At 24.9% G+C, this 21,936-nt stretch overlaps 3 protein-coding genes across 4 annotated transcripts; 2 read left to right on the top strand and 1 right to left on the bottom strand.

Annotated features, from left to right (window-relative positions):
• The first annotated feature begins 605 nt into the window (after nucleotides 1-605).
• On the top strand, nucleotides 606-7,560 carry LOC127281279 (glucose dehydrogenase [FAD, quinone]-like). Its single transcript, XM_051304907.1, has 8 exons — nucleotides 606-784; nucleotides 1,127-1,296; nucleotides 2,102-2,345; nucleotides 2,703-2,961; nucleotides 3,077-3,337; nucleotides 4,140-4,370; nucleotides 5,412-5,712; nucleotides 6,851-7,560. The coding sequence occupies exons 2-8, from the start codon at nucleotides 1,127-1,129 to the stop codon at nucleotides 7,155-7,157; spliced, it is 1,773 nt and encodes a 590-aa protein (XP_051160864.1). The 5' UTR covers nucleotides 606-784; the 3' UTR covers nucleotides 7,158-7,560.
• A 2,963-nt stretch (nucleotides 7,561-10,523) lies between these two features.
• On the top strand, nucleotides 10,524-16,719 carry LOC127281276 (zinc finger protein 330 homolog). 2 transcript variants are annotated; one of them, XM_051304905.1, is made up of 6 exons: nucleotides 10,524-10,788; nucleotides 11,062-11,232; nucleotides 11,353-11,749; nucleotides 11,821-11,901; nucleotides 13,358-13,610; nucleotides 14,115-16,719. In XM_051304905.1, exons 1-5 carry the CDS (start codon nucleotides 10,669-10,671, stop codon nucleotides 13,600-13,602), a joined length of 1,014 nt encoding a protein of 337 aa, XP_051160862.1. In that variant the 5' UTR covers nucleotides 10,524-10,668; the 3' UTR covers nucleotides 13,603-13,610; nucleotides 14,115-16,719. The 2 variants fall into 2 exon arrangements, with proteins under 2 accessions (XP_051160862.1, XP_051160861.1); XM_051304904.1 differs by lacking the exon at nucleotides 14,115-16,719 and having other exon boundaries at nucleotides 13,358-13,759.
• Nucleotides 16,720-16,740: 21 nt separating this feature from the next.
• On the bottom strand, nucleotides 16,741-20,368 carry LOC127281278 (serine/arginine-rich splicing factor 1A). The gene is made up of 3 exons (XM_051304906.1): nucleotides 19,999-20,368; nucleotides 19,436-19,820; nucleotides 16,741-16,979 (listed from the first exon to the last, which is right to left on the bottom strand). The coding sequence occupies exons 1-3, from the start codon at nucleotides 20,166-20,168 to the stop codon at nucleotides 16,791-16,793; spliced, it is 744 nt and encodes a 247-aa protein (XP_051160863.1). The 5' UTR covers nucleotides 20,169-20,368; the 3' UTR covers nucleotides 16,741-16,790.
• Between the last annotated feature and the right edge of the window lie 1,568 nt (nucleotides 20,369-21,936).

Below are 21,936 nucleotides of genomic sequence, written 5' to 3'. Positions count from 1 at the left end.
GTAATTTATTTTATTTCACCCAAATTAAGTAATGAATTATAATTTATTTGAATCCTTATACATAATTTTTGTATATATTTATAGACTTAAAAATCATATAAATATAAATTTTACGTCATTAATATGAATAAATATTATTGTAATTGTGCAAAATTTTTTACGATTAATTTTCTGATGTTTGCAAAATTATTATTATAACTTCAAGTGTACATGTATAAAAGTATACTGTTGACACAAAAAAAACATTTCTTTAAAAAAAGAATTCATTCTTGTTAAAATTTTACGATCTCACAATGTAAGAAAATATTTTTACAGTATAAATATATATATATATATATTTAATGATTCCATTATGTATATAAATTATGTAATTTAATGATTAGATCTGAATTAAAATCGTTCAGTGAAATTTTTATTGAAGTGGGTCTTGCGCATAAAAAGTAATATAATAATTATTATCTTTTTTTTCATAAAAAATTTTTTTTTAATTTGTAAAATAACAATTATTCTATATTTTTAGAAAACAGCATCCACGTATGTTTCATTTTTACTTTAAATATATGATTATTTCTAATAATTTTATGCAGGCTGATAATATTGAAAATAAATTATGCAAAAAAATGAGTGGTTTCTCTCTGTTTTTTGAGGGCAAAGATAATGATAATTACATGTTTTTAAATATTTTGACTCGAAACAAAGTAAATGCGCGCATACATTAGTATTAACAAACGAGCAAACGGTTAAAAAAAACTTTTTTTTTATTTCCTACATTTTTCCAAGTAAGGTATACAATATTTATATATATATATTAATTTTTGACTTGCGTTAATTCTACTTTATGCAAATATTACACCCAGAGAAATGTTTTATTTGAATCAAATATGATAATATTTAAGTTAAATAAATGTATATTTGTCTCACAGTCTACTAACCCATTTATTTGGCGTAAATAAAATTTTTTTATTTAAATCAAATAAAAATTTATTCAAATCAAATAAAAATTTATTTGTATTAAATAAATATTTATTAGGCTGTGAGACAAATATATCATTTCTCTGGGTGCATAATCAAAAAATTTTCTAAAAATTAAAATAATATTCTTTAATTATTATTAGTGTAATTTTAGATGATTTGTAAATGTCCACATAGTGAAAATATTGAACCACAATTGGCATCAAATTGTGGGAGATCAACTCTACTGATTTTCATGAATATCCTTCAGCATATGCTTCAACAAAAATGTGATATTGCCGATCCTTGCGGTCGAATTCAATCTCAAAGTGACATTAATTCACGGTTTGATTTTATTCTTATTTTATTAAATAAAATTTTATTTTTATTTTAATTTTTCTAAATGAGAAAAATATAAAATCAACACGACTGTTTAAAAAAACGACGATTTCCCTAATAAAAATTTATTGAAATTAGCTATTTCAGTCCCTAGGGAATGAAAAATTGTATTTTACTCCCTAGAGTTTAACAATGTTATTTTGCATTCTAGTGTAAAAAAAAAAGATAATTTTTTTCTCAAGGATTGAAAATTTCCTAGATTAAAAAGAAACTATTTTACGCACTAGGATTGAAGAAGATCATTTTGCGCCTTAGGGTGAAAAAAGGTCACTTTTCTCCCTAGGACGGAAAAAGCTTTCCGTGGGTTAAAAAGAAAGCAACTTTAGGATTGAAAAAGTCATTTTTACTCCCTAGTGTTAGATATTATTTCAATTATTTTTTATTAACTTTTAATTATTATAAGTCTCTAAAATATTTATTACCTATTATTTATGTTATTTAACTGTACGTAACACTATGGTTAAAAAAAAGGTCATTTTGCGCCCTAGGATTAAAAAAGATCTCTTATGTTCCTAAAATAGAAAAAGCTTTTCAATGCCAAAAAGAAGCCACTTTGTGCACTAGGATTGAAAAAGTCAATTTTACTCCCTAGGGTTAAAAAGGATCATTTTGCGTCCTAGAGCCAAAAGAGGCCACTTTTCTCCCTAGGACTAAAATATCACATTTTACTCCCTAGGTTCAAAACACATCATTTTACGTCATATGTTTATAAAAAATTATTTCTACTTACAATTTTATTTTTAATTTTCAGTTACGATTTCATTGTGATTGGAGGAGGCAGTGCTGGATCACCAATAGCGGCAAGATTATCGGAGGAAAAAAATTTTTCGGTATTATTAATTGAAGCAGGTTTAGATGAACATACTGTAACGCAAGTGCCGTCATTTTTTCGAAATTATATTGGAAGTGCTATCGATTGGAATTTCACCACCGAAAGTGAGAATCAAGCTTGTCTCAATGCAAAGGACAGACGTTGTTTGTGGCCAAGAGGAAAGGTCAGCGCATATACTGTTAAATATTATTTTTAAAAATACTTTTTGCGTAATTCAAAATACACTGAAAAAAAGGGTTTGGTATTGACAACCAAACGTTTCGTTGGTATTTAAGCAACCAAATTTTTTTTATTGAATCAACAAAATTTTTGTTGTCCCAATCAAACTTTAGTTAGGACAACAAAAATCCTTTTTTTCTAATTTTGGTTGTGTCAAACAAATTTTGATTGAGGCAATTAAAATTTTGTTGATTCAACAAAAGAAATTTTTGTTGCTTAAATACCAACCAAACGTTTGGTTGTCAATAATAAAACCTTTTTTCAGTGTAGTCTTCGATATTTAAAAATTATTTTTTTTTAGGTTCTCGGAGGATCAAGTGTTCTAACTGGAATGATGTACATGAGAGGTTCAAAAAAAGATTATGATGATTGGGAAAAAATGGGCAACAAAGGTTGGTCATTTGATAATGTCCTACCGTATTTTATAAAAAGTGAGGATAATTTACAAATAAATGAAATGTCTAATGAATATCATGGCACTGGAGGTCCATTACCAGTTGGTAAATTTCCATATTATCCGCCAATTTCTGATGATATTTTAAAAGCCGGCAAAGAATTAGGTGAAAAAAAATATGTAATATAATTAAGAATATTAGTATTTTAAAATTATTAATTAATTTAAAAAACTATGAAATTAATAAAAAAAATAAAATTTTAATTAAAATATTATTTTAGAATACAATACCGTTGATTTGAATGGAAAACATCAAAGGGGTTTTGCAAAATCTCAATGTAATACAAAAAATGGTATTCGTTTTTCAAGTGCTCGCGCTTTTTTGCGTCCTGCCAAAAATCGAAATAATCTACATGTTCTTTTAAATTCTACGGTAACAAGAATTATTTTCGATATAAATAAAAAAGCAGTTGCAATTTTATTCCTTCAAAATGGACAATTAAAAAGAGTTTCTGTTACAAAAGAAGTTATTCTTAGTGCAGGTTAAAATTTAATTTTTAAATAATACATAAATAATTTAATAATTTTATTATTTTTAATTTTTTAACGTTTAAATTATAGAATATTTAATTATACTAGATTGGCTAAAAGATATTTAATTTAGAAAAAAAAAAATACCATTTTAATTCCTAGTGTAAAAAAATTGGAGTTTACTCACTTGAGCTAAAAACGACTAATTTACTCACTACACGCAGAGAAATGATTTATTTGAACCAAATAAAATATATTTGAGTTAAATAAACGTATATTTGTCTCAGAGCCTATACTAACTTATTTATTTGGCGTAAATAAAAGTTTTATTTGTCAGAAATAAATTTTTCTTTGCCTCAAATAAATTTTTTATTTCAATGAAATAAAATATATTTACAACAAATAAATGAGTTAGTATGCTCGGAGACAAATATACCATTTCTCTGAGTGTAGGATAAAAAATATTCAAAAAAAAAATTTCGACTATATTTTCTAGTGTTGAAAATTTCAAGTTTCGTTCCTAAAGCTAGAAACGACAACTTTTCTTACTAGGATGAAAGAGATCATTTTACTTCCTAGTGTAAAAAAATTCAAATTTTTACCCTAGTGCAAAAAACTAAAAAAGATTTGTCTCAAAGCCTAATAACTTTGTACTTGTTTCTAATAAAAAAAATTTAATTTATCACAAATAAAATTTTTATTTGAATCAAATAAATATTTATTAGGCTCTGAGAGAAATATTTTTTTTTCTATGAAAATAAAAATTATTTTACGATATATAAATAATATATAATTGTTATTATTTTAATAAAGGCGCTATCAATTCACCAGTTATACTTCTACGCAGTGGCGTTGGTCCAAAAAAGGATTTAGATTATCTGGGAATCTCCGTTATAAAAAATCTTCCAGGTGTTGGAAAAAATCTTCATAATCATGTCTCTTACGAAGTGGCCTTCTACTTAAATGAAAAAGACACGAATCTACTTAATCGAAATTCGATAAATCAATATTTGAAATTTAGAAAAGGACCAATGTCTGGAACAGGTTGTCCATAATAAAAAAAAAAAAAAAATAATAAACTTTATTTTCAGCAAATAAATATTTTTTTCAGAGTTAAATAAATATTTATTTACATTAAGTAAAATATTTATTTGTATTAAATAAATATTTATTTTTAACAAATAAAAATTTATTTGCTAAAAAAAAATATTTATTTTGTGAAAATAAATATTTATTTAATACAAATAAATATTTATTTGCTGAAAAAAATTTTTATTTAATGCAAATAAATATTTCTTTGCTGAAAATAAATATTTATTTAATACAAATAAATATTTACTTGCTAAAAAAATTTTTTAATTAATGCAAATAAATATTTCTTAAATAAATACTTATTTAATACAAATAAATATTTATTTGCTAAAAAAAATTTTTATTTAATGCAAATAAATATTTCTTTGCTGAAAATAAATATTTATTTAATGCAAATAAATATTTTTTTGTTACAAATGAGTTTTATTTCATTTAAATAAATTTTATTTAATTTAAATAACAATTTATTTACGCCAAATAAATAGCCTAGTACTTTGAAAAAAAGATTTATTCGATTCAAATAATCAGTTATTTGACTATTATCAAATAAATATTTATTTGTATCAAATTATTATTTGAATAAATTAAATTTTATTTGTTTTAAGTACAAAAATTATTTTATTCTAATAAAGTTTATTTAATTCAAATAAAAATTATTTAATTCAAGTAAATATTTATTTGATAATATAGTCAAGTAACCTATTATTTGAATCAAATAATTTTTTTTTTCCTCAGTGTAGGCTCTGGGAAAAAAATATATATATACTTTATTTAACTCAAATATATTATACTTAATTCAAATAAAACATTTATTTGAATGTGTATAAAAAAAAAGTATTTGTTTTATAATTTTTTTTTTTTTTTGCTTGTGAAAAAAATAGCACAGAATTATATTGATAACCTAAAAATTGACATTTTTTATAAAAATAAAAAAATTATTTCTTTCAATCGATGCTAATTCTGTTCAGTAAAAAAAAAATTATTTTTTTCAAGGTGTTACAGGTATAACAGCTATGATAAATACAAAATATTCAAATAATTCGGATATTCAATTATTTTTTAATGGATTTTGGGCTGATTGTATAAAATTAAAACGACAGGGAAAACGACAATTATCAATTATTCCAACTGTTTTAAATGCAAAAAGTAGAGGTTATGTTCGTTTAAAAGACATGAATCCTCATTCGAAACCGATAATTGTTCCTAATTATTTTTCACATTCGGATGATATAAAAACACTTGTTGAAGGAATAAAATTTAGTATTCGACTGTCAAATACTCAAGCACTTAAAAAGTAAGTGTGTCTTTTTATTAATTCTATTGCAATAATTTTTATTATATAATATATAATCATCGTATGTTTTTAGAATAACAATTTTTATTTAATATAAACATTGACTTACCTTCTATTTCTTCTTCATCTTCTCATTGAATGACTGTAGTTTCTTTCGACAAATTGCGCCAAATGATAGAAAAGTCTAATGCTAAGGGCCTACGCACAGTAAATTCACTAACGAATAATGGTTTAAGGCCAAAGCAGAAGTGAAACGTAACTGGAATTGTAACCGCAAACGTAACCAGAATAATGAGTTAGAGAAGAACCAACAATATATTTATCCTTTTCTAACTAATTCTTCCGGTTGCGTTTGCAATTACGATTCCGTTTCTATTCTGCTCAGGCCTTTATCTACAAAGCTTGTAGCTTTTCAAGGTGCTTTCACAACAATTTTTTTTTTCATCGACATGAACAAAATACACTATAGAAACGATGCGCGCGCATTTTTTTAACAATGCTTTTTGTTCGTGTCGTCAACAAATTAAAGGCCTGAGCAGAATAGAAACGTAACCGGAATAATGAGTTCGAGAAGGACAAACAATATGTCTATCCTTTTCTAACTAATTCTTTCGGTTACGTTTCTAGTCTGCCCAGGCCTTTAATGCCAACAAATGAAAATAAAAATTGTTGTAGATGCAATATTTTAACGGACGCATCTCTTTGTTAAGGTCAACGCACAATAAATTCAAGAAACTCGATATGAACTGTTGGTTTATATTGTCCTCACTCGCCAATTGTGTCATAATTCTCGTCACCTACCCTACCTTGCTCTAGTGAAAATTTAGTAAATTTATTGTTAAAATTAAAAGTTACTAAATTTTCACAAGAACAGGATGCGGTAGTTGACGAAAATTATGACAAATGGCAAGTGTGGGGACAATGGCAACCTTCCTTTTTATGCCTTAAGCTCCCGTCACATGTCGGCTAGCGTAAACAATGTGAGTGAAAGAGACAAAATGATATCATTATCTTTTTTACTCTCATGGTTTACGCTACGCCAACATGTGACCGTAGCTTTATAATAAAAAAAATATAATTATTATTTATATTAATATAATATATTTAGAAAATAAATAAAAAATTAAAATAATTTTAGATACGGTCTAAAAATAAATACTATACCAGTAAAAAATTGCGAAGAATTTCAATTTGGTACAGATGATTATTTTGAGTGTGCCATACGACATGAAACCAATCCAGAAAATCATCAATCTGGATCTTGTAAAATGGGCCCTAATTCGGATCCAATGGCAGTGGTTGATAATAAACTTAAAGTTCGAGGCATTATTGGTGTTAGAGTTGCTGATGCAAGTATAATGCCACAGGTTATTTCCGGTAATACTAATGCACCCACTATAATGATTGGTGAGAGGGTAGCGGACTTTATAAAAGAAGAATGGTAGCTAATAATATAATGCATTATATGTCCGTGTGATTTCACCTTCATGGTAAAGAATGCAATTGTACCCACTTGTGATTTTGAGTTGCAGACATTTATCTCAAAATGAAAACCACGAAAGTTTATTAAGTCGAATTCACAAGTGTCGAATTGACAAATGTTCTAACCTCTATTTCCATGAATTGTATATTAAACGAAATGTTATTGTTTCGAATACTAATATGATCAACTTTCATGCGCAAAAAATTATATTTTGATCTAATTTATATTTTGTATAATTTTAAATTTCTCTAATTTTTATTTATCCTAATCTTTATTTAACCTAATTTTCATAAAGTCGAAATATGAAATGTTATAATGTTGATTTAAACTAAATATAATTTATAATAAAGGTAATTTGACATAATTATTATTTATGGTAATGATTTAATGTACGAATTAAAATGAAATCAATTTTTCAAATGTTTAAATTATATTCAAAGCGAAATATTATTTTTTGGAATTATATTTTCACATAATTTCTATTTACACTAATGGATTAATGACAAAATTAAAAAATGTTAAATTTGTAATAGACTATACTCTTAAAGTTGACGAATTTCTATTTCATAAAAATTATTATTTGCCTAATTGTCATTTAATATAATGTGTTTCTTTACGAAATACAAAGTTCTTTAATTTTTATTCATCCGATTTATAAGATAACCTAAATGTTATTTTTCATATTTCTTATTCGTTATAAATAAGATGTGTTCTAATTATTATTTATCATAATTTCTTTATTTTCGAATTTAATTCTAACCTAAATATTAAAATCATTAATTGTAAATTAATTAAATCAAATTTCGTCGAATATGCATTTCAACTAATCTTCATAGCATCAAATTATTATTTAAAATAAATTTTACTTAATCGAATTTCAATAACTTATAATGTACATTACATTTAATTTTTATTTAATTGAATTATCGCGCCACATAATTGTCACGTGTCCGAATCGTTTGTCGTCGAATTATAAAAACCCGAAAATTTGTAGCTGAATGAGTTTCCTATCTATGACATTTACTTTTTCTATTAGTATAGCCGATAATGTAGATTTAGATGACGCTTTTGTCATTTTCTAATCTCTAGTTTTATTGAGCGTCAGTTTTAAATATTTCATACTTTATATGTATATTAATTTAATTACTATATGACGCTTTATAAATATTATAAAATCATCGTTATTATAAATCTACATTATCGGCTATACTAATAGAAAAAGTAAATGTCATAGATAGGAAACTCATTCAGCTACAAATTTTCGGGTTTTTATAATTCGACGACAAACGATTCGGACACGTGACAATTATGTGGCGCGATAATTCAATTAAATAAAAATTAAATGTAATGTACATTATAAGTTATTGAAATTCGATTAAGTAAAATTTATTTTAAATAATAATTTGATGCTATGAAGATTAGTTGAAATGCATATTCGACGAAATTTGATTTAATTAATTTACAATTAATGATTTTAATATTTAGGTTAGAATTAAATTCGAAAATAAAGAAATTATGATAAATAATAATTAGAACACATCTTATTTATAACGAATAAGAAATATGAAAAATAACATTTAGGTTATCTTATAAATCGGATGAATAAAAATTAAAGAACTTTGTATTTCGTAAAGAAACACATTATATTAAATGACAATTAGGCAAATAATAATTTTTATGAAATAGAAATTCGTCAACTTTAAGAGTATAGTCTATTACAAATTTAACATTTTTTAATTTTGTCATTAATCCATTAGTGTAAATAGAAATTATGTGAAAATATAATTCCAAAAAATAATATTTCGCTTTGAATATAATTTAAACATTTGAAAAATTGATTTCATTTTAATTCGTACATTAAATCATTACCATAAATAATAATTATGTCAAATTACCTTTATTATAAATTATATTTAGGTTAAATCAACATTATAACATTTCATATTTCGACTTTATGAAAATTAGGTTAAATAAAGATTAGGATAAATAAAAATTAGAGAAATTTAAAATTATACAAAATATAAATTAGATCAAAATATAATTTTTTGCGCATGAAAGTTGATCATATTAGTATTCGAAACAATAACATTTCGTTTAATATACAATTCATGGAAATAGAGGTTAGAACATTTGTCAATTCGACACTTGTGAATTCGACTTAATAAACTTTCGTGGTTTTCATTTTGAGATAAATGTCTGCAACTCTGTGATTTTTCGTAATTCTCGTCAACTACCGCACCCTGCTATAGTAAAAATTTACTAGTTTTAAAATTAAGAGTTACTATAAAATCACTAAATTTTCACTAGAGCAGGGTGCGGTAGATGACGAGAATTATGACAAAATTTTCATTTAGGCGAATTGTAAAATAATCGAAAGTTAAATATTTCGAATGTTCCGCCAATGTTTCACGAAACCATTTTTCAACGCACAATTTAGTTACTGATAATAAAAACTTGGAATATATAATTAAATCCGTGAAAAAAAAAATTACATAACCTATAATAGCCTTTCGCAGCAAGACAATAGATAAAAATTAATATATTTATATTCTAATGATTTATTTATTTTATTTACAATTGTCTTAGATAACTTTACACTACACTACACGATCGTTACACATTTTTTAATCTATTGTAGACACAGCCTAAAGAAGTTTAGGCGGCCACTTTGAAAAAGTAAATTACTGTATAAAACTTATGGAGCATTTACACCTTTGGTAAAAAAAAATTTTTTATTTTGCATTTTCCGAAATACACAACTCTGATTGATTGTTCACAATCTGATTGATTATTGGGATCCGAAATCTTGTGTAACTACTCAACCCTGAACCCACTTGCGGTAATCATCTTGCTGTTTTGTCTCTTTCTTTATACATATGTTAGACAGAGACAAAATAAAAAATGTCTACCGCAAGTGGGTCGACACTAGATGGCGTATCGCAGCTCTGCGGTTCCCAATGGACAACCAATCAGATGTTTGCATTTCGGAAAATCAAAGTAGAATAGAATAGAAACGTAATCGGTATCGTAATTGTAAACGCAACCGTAAGAATGAGTCAGAGAAGGATAGACATATTGTTGGTCCTTTTCTAACTCATTATTCCGTTTGCGTTTTCAATTACGTTTCTATTCTGCACAGGCCTAAACGTAACCGGACCGTAACTGCAAGAATGAGTTAGAGAAAAATATATATATTGTTTGTCCTTCTCCAACTCATTCTTCCGATACGTTTCTATTCTACGCCTGGCGTTAGTGGTCTTAAAGAGGAATCTCTATAATGTGACATTGGACAAATTTATAAAATGACAAATCTACTACATTGTATACACGGCCTAAGTCAGCGTGGAGGACAGAGTTAATATGTATATATGTATAGGTATACTGTACACATTTTGCAATATTTTTTCTTTTTAGTATATATATTAATAGTATAAATAGTTTATTTTAATTTTTTTTTATAAATAATTATTAAAATGCCGAAGAAAAAAACTGGTCAAAGAAAAAAGGCGGAGAAACAACGTTTAAGACAAAAAGAAATACGAACAGGAAAAAGTCAACTCGATTTAGCAAAATTGCCTTCCAATGCTGTTATGGTATATAATAATATTGAATTATCTATTTATAAATTTCACCAAATATCTGCTGTTAAATTTTTTTTTCTAATTAAATAAAAAATAATAATAATTCGAAATAAATAACCTCACATTTTTGACATTAAAGCTTTCAAAAATGTCATTTTTTTTTTATTATATTTCTAACTAATCGTAACTAATTTAGAAAAAAAATTTCAATGAGTTACTATTTTATATTAATATTTTATTATAGTAATGGTAAAAAAAAAAAAAAAAAAAAAAAAAAAATTTCAGGAATGCGACAAATGCAACAGAAAGCAAAAAAGTCGTGCATTTTGTTATTTTTGTCAAAGCGTACAACGATTACCAATTTGTGCTCAATGTGGAAAAATAAAATGTATGCTAAAAACTGGTGATTGTGTCGTTAAACATTCTAATGTATTTACAACTGGATTAGGAATGGTTGTAAGTAATTTATGTGAATTAATATTTTTATAGGTTAGAAAGTCGGATTTTTTTTTTAAAATAATTATTACTCTTTTGTTATTATTATTATTAATAAATAATAATTGATTTAAAAAAAAGGGTGCAATTTGTGATCATTGTGAAGCTTGGGTTTGTCATGGAAGACGTTGTCTCACATCTCACGCTTGTACATGTCCATTAATGGATGCAATTTGTCACGAATGCGAAAGAGGCGTATGGGATCATGGTGGAAGAATTTTTCGTTGTAGTTTCTGTGATTGTTTTCTTTGTGAGGACGATCAATTTGAACATCAAGCATCGTGTCAAGTGCTTGAGGCTGAAAATTTTAAATGTCAATCTTGCAATCGTTTAGGACAATATTCATGTTTAAGATGTAAAACATGTTATTGTGAAGATCATGTGAGACGAAAAGGATTTAAATATGAAAAAAATAAAAGTATTCCATGTCCAAAATGTGGCTACAATACATCACAAACAAAGGATCTTAGCATGTCAAGTAAACAATTAATTTATTATTATTTTCATAAATTTAAAAAATAAAATTCTAATTCTTCTTTAATTTTTCAGCGAGAACTCATAAATTTGGAAGACAAAATATTGGAGGCGGAGCATATGAATCCGATGATGAGAACAATGGTTATAATTATGGTAATTTTTTTTTTTTTTTTTAATTATTTTTCACGGTTGCCACGGAACACTGATTTCAAAATTCCATGACTTTTTCAGACCATTTTTTTAAAAAAAAAAAATTCCATAACCCAAATATAAATTTTTAATAATTTTTTAGCTAATTATGCCAAAAAATACAAAATCCTTTAATTAAATTATTAATAAAATAATTTATTAGGATCAGTTGGGGTAAATAGAAATAGTAATTATTTCAGTTAAATGACAAATTTTTTTAAAATAATTACAGCATTAAACCATGAACCTTAAATAATCCCCAAACAGATTCTAAGTATTATCCCATTTTCCGTTTGCCAATTAGCAGCAATATAAACAAAGATATTTTCTATTAGTATAAAAAAAAAAAAAAAAAATTGAAAATCAAAGAAGACACCCTTTCACTTTTTTGACTTGCATTTGAAAAAAAAAAAATTCATATTATTAATTATAATTATCTTTTATTAATACTACAATAAAAATCAACTTTGATTTTTTTCATTTTGCAAAATTTAATTACAAAATAGAAGACTTTCTATTTACCCCTAAAAACTGTAAATTTGGGGTAAATAGAAACAAAAATTTCAATAATATTTGAGAAAGAGAAAAATTGTTTCTATCAACTACAACACTATTTTCAGCATTATAAAAAGTATTCATCTAATATTCTCATCAGTACATAATATTTAACATGATTTATTTTTAAACTTATGTAATGCATTATTATTTAGAATTATTTTATAACTAACATCATTTTTACGTAATTCTCTTTGTATTTTTTTTTTTTTAACATTTGCATACTTGAAATTAATTTTTTTTTTTTAAATTTTCTAATAATGACTATTTTATATTTACACCTAAATTTTAGCAAAGTTGCAAAAAATTTAGGGATAAATAGAAACAGTTGATTATTGCGAATTAATGATACCCATATTTTCTACTGCCCCATAAAATTGTTCCACGGAAATTAAATAATAACTCAAAAAAAAAAAAAGAAAAACCCTGAAAGTATTGCGATTTAAAAGAAAAAAAAACTTATATTATTGATGAAACTTAGCAAATCTGTTTCTATTTACCCCAATTGACCCTAATAATTTCATATTCATACTCGAATCAAAATATTTATTTTACGTAATCTTATAAAGACAGCTACATCGTGTTACGGAAAAGAAAATATTTGGCTAATAGAAACTAATTGTAAGATTTAGAAAAAATCGAAAAGTTGTAATGACTTGAGATTTTTCGATTTACATACTGGAAATTAAATTTTTAGAACGAGATTTTATAAAATTCCCTGACAATTACAGTTTTTCAAAGGTTTTCCATGACTGAAAAAAAATTCCATGACAATTCCAGATTTTCCAGGTCCGTGGCAAACCTGTTTTTCCCATAATTTTTTTTGAAACAAAAAAGTAATTTTTTTTTTAATTAAAATTTATAGGATCTTCAAGTTATAGTTATGGTACAAATGACGATTTAGATTATGATGATGATGATGATGATGATGATGAAGATGATAGCGAAGATGATGAAAGTGATGATGATGATAATGATGAAGAAGAAGAAGAAGAAAATAATGAAAGTGAAGATAATTCCAAAGAAGATGATAATGAAAGTAAAGTAAAAAAAGAGGAAATATTGTCAGAGAAAAATTCAGAAATTAAAAAGGGCGAATTGATAAAATAATTTTTAAAGTAATAAATATCTTTAATTATTGAGAAATTGGATATAATAAAATTTTACATTTTTCCTGTCACAGTTTTTAAAAAAAAATTTTCTTTTTTGTATGAATTGTCTTTTAAAAAAAGGATTATAAATATATTAATTTTTAACACAAGGAAAATTTGTTTTAAATTGCTATTTTTTTTTTTAAATTCCCTTTTCAAAAAAAAAAATTTATAAAAACGATCTAATTTTTCTTTCGAAACAATCTGTATAAGGTTCTGTTAATAAAAAACGATAATTACTGCAAATATCTCTATTTGAAAATATTTTTTATTCATTGTAAAAAATATGTATATATATGAATTGTATACAGTAAAATTAAAATTTATTTTCATTAATTAATTTGTAGATGATAAAGAAATATTTGCTCCTCTGTGTATATGGAATTTAATTTTCTACATGAATTAAACAAAAATTAGTAAATATTTTTACTTACCATTTTTAATTAATAATAATTTTTTTTTTTTTTTTAGAAAGAGAAAACAAGTATTCAACGAGAAATTGGAAAACCAGCAAACCTTGCGAAAAAAATTTTTGAGTTCGGAATTTGATAATGCTCTAAAGGCATCTAAGGAGCAAAAAATTGTTTTATAATTTTATCTGAATTAAAAGAAATTAAATATTAAATTAAAAATTAGTTTTCTATTGAAATAATTGTTTTTTTTTTGCCCCTTAGATTACTTTCTTTAGAGGGGGGTATTTTTATTTTTAAATTGAATATCGAAACAAAATTTTAATAGAAAAGAAAAAAATTTACAAAATCCAAACCCAATATTGTGAATTATAAATGCGAAATCTAAACAAAATTCAAATTATAGCTGAGCATGCAGGATATTGGTGAAAAGATATTTTATGTCAGTTAAAAACCGAAACACAAATACCTTCTTTTTTTTTTTTTTTCTTTTCATTTTCCTCTCCTCCTATGATCCTCTCTATCCATGAAAACATCTGATAATGACGAAACGAAAATTTTTAAATCCATCCCACTATTCGAATTCGTTCCTTGCAATGCGTCCTGTCTTCTTACAATGAATCCAAATCCACTAACATTTATTTTTATTTATATATGTATATTTACATATTTATTTTACTATATATATATGCAAATATAAAAATATAAATACTTTTTTTTCAAAATCAATATATCCAACAGATCTTTGCATATTAAAATTTTTTTCTAATCATTATTTAATATGAAAAAGTCCAAGTCCTGTTGTAATCCCGATTTTCTCTCTAGTTTTTTTTTTATCCACGAATCCTCTTGCATGCATTAGAAAAGATCCCGCGACGCATTTAAAATTTTTTTTTTTTTTATATATTTTGCTTTCCGCGAGGACGAATGCAACGAACGAAATTATGCAAATAATCCTAAAATCCTGTTTTTGAGAAAACGATTATCCAATAGATATATAGATTTGGATCCAGTTTTAGATCCAGAAAAGTGAAAAGTGAATCCTCTAATCCTGACAAAAAATTTTTTTTTTTTTCGAAATCCGTAATTATTATTAATTATCCAAATCCGTTAATCCGTTTTCAAAATTTGTTTAAATCCATCCCGATATCCTTATTTCGATATAGAAATTCAATCCTCATCCTTATCCTCCTCTTCTAAATATTATTTAATTTTCTCCCAAAATATTATCCTCCGCGCAACATCCATCCAAAAGTGTTTATTTTTATTATTATTTTTTTTTTTTTTATCCATCCAAGAAGTAAGATTGTGTAGGTTTTGAGTTTTTCATTCATTGTGTTACAATCCAATCCAATATACAAAAGAAGAAAAAATACATTAGTTTGTTTACTATGATCACACGCTAATTAACATTCATTTCTATCGAGTAAAAAGCTACAAAAATTTCTTGATTCTTTTTTTTTTTTTTAATGTATCAAAGTTTCTGCATTTTTGGCTATTACAATTTTAAATGTTAAAAATTAAGTTTTTAATTTTCTATTTATTTTATCAATTTTTAAATTATTTTTTCAAACTTTATTTTATTCAACTATATTTAAAAAAAAAAAGTGAAAGAAAATATTAAGACCAAATTTGCAGATACGATTTTTTAAAATTTACAACACAATACAAGAATCACTTTCCCCTTAATTATCATACACAAAGAAGTTAGTACATAATTACTAAATTTTCATTTTAAAAACTTCTATCAAAAAACATTATTTTTCAATTATAGAAAACTTAAGTATGAAAACAGTAAATTCATGGTATATTTTTTTTTTTTCCAAAAATTGTGCATCAAATTATGCAGATGACACAAAAAAAATAAATTAATTTCAATATTGAGCGGAGTTAGTTACATTTCTCGCTCGAAAAAATGAAAAATTCAATTTACATTTACACACTTGAAAACAAAAAAATTATTTTCAACCTGATAATTCATTTTTTTTTTTTTTTTTTTTTTTTTGTCAAAAGAAAATACTTTTCTATCTCGAAAGATATTTTATGTCAAAATAAATTTAAAAAAAAAAAAAAAAAAAAAAAATGAGGAAATTTTCTGAAATAATTTTTAAACTTCTTTTTTTAAAATTATAATTTATAAATTAATTATCATCCTTTTACTGAGAATATCGAGAAAAATTGTAATTCAAATTGCAAAAAATGAAAAAAAAAAAAATACATTGTTAGAAATTAGTTGAGGAATTGAAATTAGAAAAATTGATGTTTCATTTTTCAACATCTTTAAATAAATTTTTAAAATAATTTATAACATAAATTTCCTCATTAAAATTCGATATTCAAAATTCACAAAGGAATGTATCGTTTGTTTTTCTTAACAAATGCGACAAAGTCAATTTATAAAGAAAAATCTAGATTATGATAATTTGAATCAAAATTGCCATTTTTTTTTTCTTTTTTTTTTACTTAAGTTCAAAATGTGAATATATATATATATATATATATCTATTTTCGCCTGATGATTCGACGTAATATTTTACAAAATATAAATCCCTTTTTTGTATTGCTGTTTTGATTTATCATTTTTTTTTTTTTGTTACTGCATTCAATTTTCTCCTCAAATCAGCAATAGTAATAATATTAATAATAATAATAATAATAATAATAATTAAGCGTGAAAAATGCACAAGTCTGAATCAGTATTGGTTGTATTATCAGGTGGGGAATATATACGTACACACTAGTCGTAAGAACGTGATCTGGAACGTGAACGAGAGCGTGTATGACGTCGTAATGGTGAATAAGTTGGTGAACCACGACGTCTTGGACTATAACTTCGTGAACGTGTCCTTCCTCGCTCTCGATCTTCGCTACGTCCTCGATCACCACCTGTGTGATCCTCTTTTACTCGAATATAAGCCACTTCTCCCTAAAGAGAGAAAAAAAAAAGTAATTGAAAAATTCAATTTTTTATTTCAATTTCAATAAATATTTGGAAATTTTAGAAAAAAATTTTAATTAAGAGAAAAATTAAATTTAATTAGGAGGATAAATAGAAAAAAATAGAGAGGACGACTATAAAGCCTGCAGTCCTCGTATCGACTTTAAGTTATAAAAAAGTCGAATTTATATTCCCAAAAAAAAGTCGATTTTTTTTTATTTTAACCACATTTGATTGATTAATAAATATTTTACTTTAAATAGTTATTAGATATTAAATTCATTTTATTAATTTTGTATTAAGAATAATTTTTTAAAAATATTATCAAGAAAATTTATTTCGAATAGTATTTCAGAATCGAACTAATTGTAAGAAAAATTTTCAAAATTTTATTTAAGTAGGACAAATTTAAAAAAAAAATTTTTTCCAAAAAATTTAAAAATTTTTAAATTTTTTTTCAAATCTGATTTAAGCAATTTATTCGAATTAAAAAATTTTGTCATTAGTTTATTATTTTTGATGGTCAAAAAAAAAATATTTCAAGCAATATTTAATCAAGTTTTACAGATTGTTAAAGAAAAACTTTTTTTTATAAATGTAATAATTTTAGAAGAGTTAAAGTTGAAATTTTTTTTTTTAGAAATAATTGAATTTCCAAAGGATTTTTTGTTTATATTCAGAAAATAATTAAATTTTACAGAAATAAAAATAATCTATCAAATAATTTTAGATAACATTTTTTTTTAAATTAATTGAATTTTCAATGATTTACAAATGAGATTTTTGAAATTAATTCAACTTCAAGTGATTTTTAATCCAAATTTTTTTTTTTTTTTTTTGATAATTTCACTAAAAAATTTATTAGAAATTGCGGACAAAAATACAATAATTTTTAAAACAATTTTTAATTGAAAAATGGTTTCAGATAGTTCAATTTTTTCGAAAAATATGATAAAAATAGTTAAAAATAATTAGAGAGTTATTGAAATTATTAAATTTCAAAAAATTTTAAATGGAAAATTTCAGAAATAATAAAAATTTAGAAGCTTTTAATTTTGGATTGAAATATTTTTGAAAATAATTGAATTTCAATTGAAATTTTAGATAATAATTGAATTTTAGTTGATTTTGAATTGAAATTTTTGAAAATAATTGAATTTCAATTAAAATTTTGGATAATTTAATTTTACTTGATTTTGAATTGAAAATTTTCAAAATAATTGAATTTTAGTTGATTTTTGATTAAAATTTTTAAAAATAATTAAATTTCATTTGAAATCTTGGATAATAATTTAATTTTAGTTGATTTTAAATTGAAAATTTTGATAATAATTAATTTTAAATTGAAATTTTTGAGAATAATTAAATTTTAGTTGATTTTGAATTGAATATTTTGAAAATAATTGAATTTCAGTTAATTTTGAATTGAAATTTTTGGAAATAATTGAAATTTACTTGTTTTTGAATTGAAAATTTTGAAAATAATTGAATTTCAGTTAATTTTGAATTGAAATTTACTTGTTTTTGAATGAAATTTTTGAAAATAATTGAATTTTAGTTGATTTTCGATTGAAATTTTTAAAAATAATTAAATTTCATTTGAAATCTTGGATAATAATTTAATTTTAGTTGATTTTAAATTGAAAATTTTGATAATAATTAATTTTAAATTGAAATTTTTGAGAATAATTAAATTTTAGTTGATTTCGAATTGAAAATTTTAATAATAATTGAATTTCAGTTAATTTTGAATTGAAATTTTTGGAAATAATTGAAATTTACTTGTTTTTGAATTGAAAATTTGAAAAATAATTGAATTTTAAAAGATTTTGAATTGAAAATTTTGAAAATAATTGAATTTTAGTTAATTTTAAATTGAAATTTTTGGAAATAATTGAAATTTAAAAGATTTTAAATTGAAAATTTTGAAAATAATTGAATTTCAGTTAATTTTGAATTGAAATTTTTGGAAATAATTTAATTTTAATTAATTCAGAATTTAAAATTTTGAAAATAATTCAATTTTAGTTTATTTTGAATTCAAAATTTTGAAAATAATTGAATAATATATTCAAAAAATACAGACAAAAATTTTTGAATTTGCAAAATATTTACAGATAATTGAATTTTCAAAGAATATTATAAAAATCATTCAAAAATAATTGAAATTTTTGTAAATAATTAAATTTCAAGTGATATTGAGTTTAAAAATTTTTTTGTTAAATTTTATTTTCTATTTTTTAAATTATAAACAATTATTAAATTTCATAAAAATTTTGAATTGAAAAAATAATTGAAGATAATTTTGAATTTGTGAATTGAATTTCATTAAAAAATTATTAAAAAGAAAATTAATTTAGTGAAGAATTTTTGTTAAAAAGTTTGTTAAATAAATTGAGACTGTTTTTTTTTTTGAATTTTGTTTAAATGTAAATAATACAAACCTCATGAGATCGGAATCGAGAGTCATCGAGTTTTTTTACAGCGTACTTCATGTCTTCGTATCGTAAAAATTCAACGACACCAGTACCATCCTTATAGACATCGGCGAAACAAACATCGCCAGCTTCACGCATATGATCCTTTAAATCTTGCCAACTTCCCGATGGAGGAAGTCCAGTGACTAAAACACGATATTGAGAACGACGCGCTGGTGGTCCACGGCCACGTGAATTATTCATATCGCCACGACCACCACGGCCACTGTCACCACCTCCACGACCACCGCGGAAATTATTACTTGGACCACCGCCACGGGGAAATTCTACACGAAGACGATAACCGTCATAGTCATAACCATCTCTTGCATGAACCGCATCTTCTGCATCTCTAAAGAGAAAATTACATCGTTCGAAAAATAAACCACATTAAAAAAAAAAAAAAAAAAAAAGAAATTTTAAAAAGAATACAATTACTCTATTGTCTAAATTTAATATTTTATTTATATAAATTAAAAAAAAATTGTTTCCAATAATGTAAATTGGATAATTTAATTATTAAAACTCACCTTGAATCTTCAAATTCGACAAAAGCAAATGGTGGCCCTCTTCTATTCTTTAAGTCAACAAATGTCACTTTACCAAACTTATAAAAAAGATCCTGAATGTCCTTGGTTCTTATATCGGGAGGTAAATTTCCCACATAGATTCTACATTCGTTCCTTCCACCGTGAGACATTCTTAATTAGTAATTATTCACTTTTGTTCACAAGAATTATTAGTTTGAATTTCGAAAAAAAAGGGAGTTAAAATTTTATTCTTTGCACTTTATTCTTTACTTCCCTTATGGCGTGGTTTCTTGAAACAAGAAAATGGCGCAAAAATGGCGAAGATGTTGTAGAATTCTTTATGTGTGTTGGTGATAATTGCGTTCCTGTCAGGGTTGGGAAGGTAAAGAACAGTACGCGCGTGTCATCATCGCGTGGAGTTGGACAGGGTTGCGTACGTAATATACCTGACGTAAATTACATAATATTACGTATGTTATTTACGTTCTAAGTTTTATATAGTAATTTACTTTTTCAAAATGGCCGCCTAAACTTTTTAAGGTGACCGTACCCTTATTGAGATCAAGCAATCGGCTGGATTGAATTTTCACGGCGAATCACTGAATTTGATTGGCTCTAAAAATATTCAATTTTCACGATGAAAATGGAATATTAGTCAGAGCCAATCAAATTCAGTGATACAGCCGTGAAAATTCAATCCAACCGATTGCTTGATCAAAATACTGGAGGTATAAAAACACCTTTAAAAGCATACGGTATAAAAGATATAACCTATAATTGAAATGTCAATGAGCATCAATGCCGACACAATTTAAGGTGCTTATATACCTCAAATTTCGATCAGATGAACATTATTTCTGGACCGTGAAAATGCGTGAAAAGTCATTTTCACGGCGGGTATTTTTGAATTGTTTTAAACAAAAAATGTTTTTTTTAAGAAATATAATATTAAATAATTGTTTTAATATGTAAGAACACTTTAAAATAGTGATAAAAAGATGATTTGATTGAAAAATTTAGCAAATTTTGCTTTAAAACGTTTCTGCTACAAAAAAGTGTAAAATGACGATGTTTGTGAAATGGTTTGAAATGGTTTCTTAAAAAAACATTTTTTGTATAAAACAATTCAAAAATACCCGCCGTGAAAATGACTTTTCACGGTCCAGAAATAATGTTCATCTGATCGAAATTTGAGGTATATAAGCACCTTTATTGTCAATAAAGGCGCACTCACACCTTTTTGGCTGCCTGCCTGCCTGCAGGTTACCATGGCAACGCACGGGTGAGATTCTAATTTTCTATCACACTTACTCTCATGCGTTGCCATGGTAACCTGTAGGCAGCCAAAAAGGTGTGAGAGCTCCTTAAGTGATAAGGAATTTTTAAAAATACAAAAAAGCGGAAGACCGCGAAAGGCTTTTTGGAATGAATTGTCTTTTAATGATAAATAAAATAATAATTTTTATTTAGATTAAGTAACTTTTAAATAGTCTTGAATCGTTAGGTATACAAATATATCTTACTTTTATACATATTTTTTTTATATATCTTCCTATATTACAAAAAGAAATCGCCGCCGCCTTCGCCGCCGCTGTTTCAAGAATTGTTGACCTAGGAGGGGGGAGCCCCCCTCCTTAATTTTGAGGTTATGTTCGTTTCAAGGCTCTGAATATAGCCGCAAGTCCCCCCCTACCTCCTCTCATTTCCCCTCCTCCGCTAAAATGGACTAAATTTTAAAGTTATGTTCGTTTCAAGACTCTGAATATAGCTGCAAGTCCTCTTCCCTCCCCCGCCAGAAATGATCTAAATTTTGAGGTTATGTTCGTTTCAAGGCTCTGAATATAGCCGTAAGTCCCCTACCCTCCCGCGCCAGAAATGACCTAAATTTTGAGGTTATGTTCGTTTCAAGGCTCTGAATATAGCTTTTGTTCCTTTTTC

This window comes from Leptopilina boulardi, unplaced genomic scaffold (genome assembly GCF_019393585.1).
Source record: "Leptopilina boulardi isolate dan_hultmark-lab unplaced genomic scaffold, ZJU_Lbou_2.1 LbouV2_266, whole genome shotgun sequence".
NCBI lineage: Eukaryota > Metazoa > Arthropoda > Insecta > Hymenoptera > Figitidae > Leptopilina > Leptopilina boulardi.
The sequence above is the reverse complement of the archived record's forward strand: the minus strand, read 5'-3'. Positions and strand labels throughout refer to the sequence as shown.

What these genes read in the sequence shown, in the direction of transcription:
- LOC127281279 (XM_051304907.1), top strand. Translation starts at nt 1,127, where the DNA reads ATGATTTGTAAATGTCCACATAGTGAAAATATTGAACCACAATTGGCA. An exon ending in GTTTGTGGCCAAGAGGAAAG is followed by an intron (nt 2,346 to 2,702) that starts GTCAGCGCATAT and finishes ATTTTTTTTTAG; the next exon opens with GTTCTCGGAGGATCAAGTGT. An exon ending in AGAAGTTATTCTTAGTGCAG is followed by an intron (nt 3,338 to 4,139) that starts GTTAAAATTTAA and finishes ATTTTAATAAAG; the next exon opens with GCGCTATCAATTCACCAGTT.
- LOC127281276 (XM_051304905.1), top strand. Translation starts at nt 10,669, where the DNA reads ATGCCGAAGAAAAAAACTGGTCAAAGAAAAAAGGCGGAGAAACAACGT. An exon ending in CAACTGGATTAGGAATGGTT is followed by an intron (nt 11,233 to 11,352) that starts GTAAGTAATTTA and finishes TTTAAAAAAAAG; the next exon opens with GGTGCAATTTGTGATCATTG. An exon ending in GAACAATGGTTATAATTATG is followed by an intron (nt 11,902 to 13,357) that starts GTAATTTTTTTT and finishes TAAAATTTATAG; the next exon opens with GATCTTCAAGTTATAGTTAT.
- LOC127281278 (XM_051304906.1), bottom strand. Translation starts at nt 20,168, where the DNA reads ATGTCTCACGGTGGAAGGAACGAATGTAGAATCTATGTGGGAAATTTA. An exon ending in GTCGAATTTGAAGATTCAAG is followed by an intron (nt 19,821 to 19,998) that starts GTGAGTTTTAAT and finishes TTTTCTCTTTAG; the next exon opens with AGATGCAGAAGATGCGGTTC. An exon ending in CTCGATTCCGATCTCATGAG is followed by an intron (nt 16,980 to 19,435) that starts GTTTGTATTATT and finishes TTCTCTCTTTAG; the next exon opens with GGAGAAGTGGCTTATATTCG.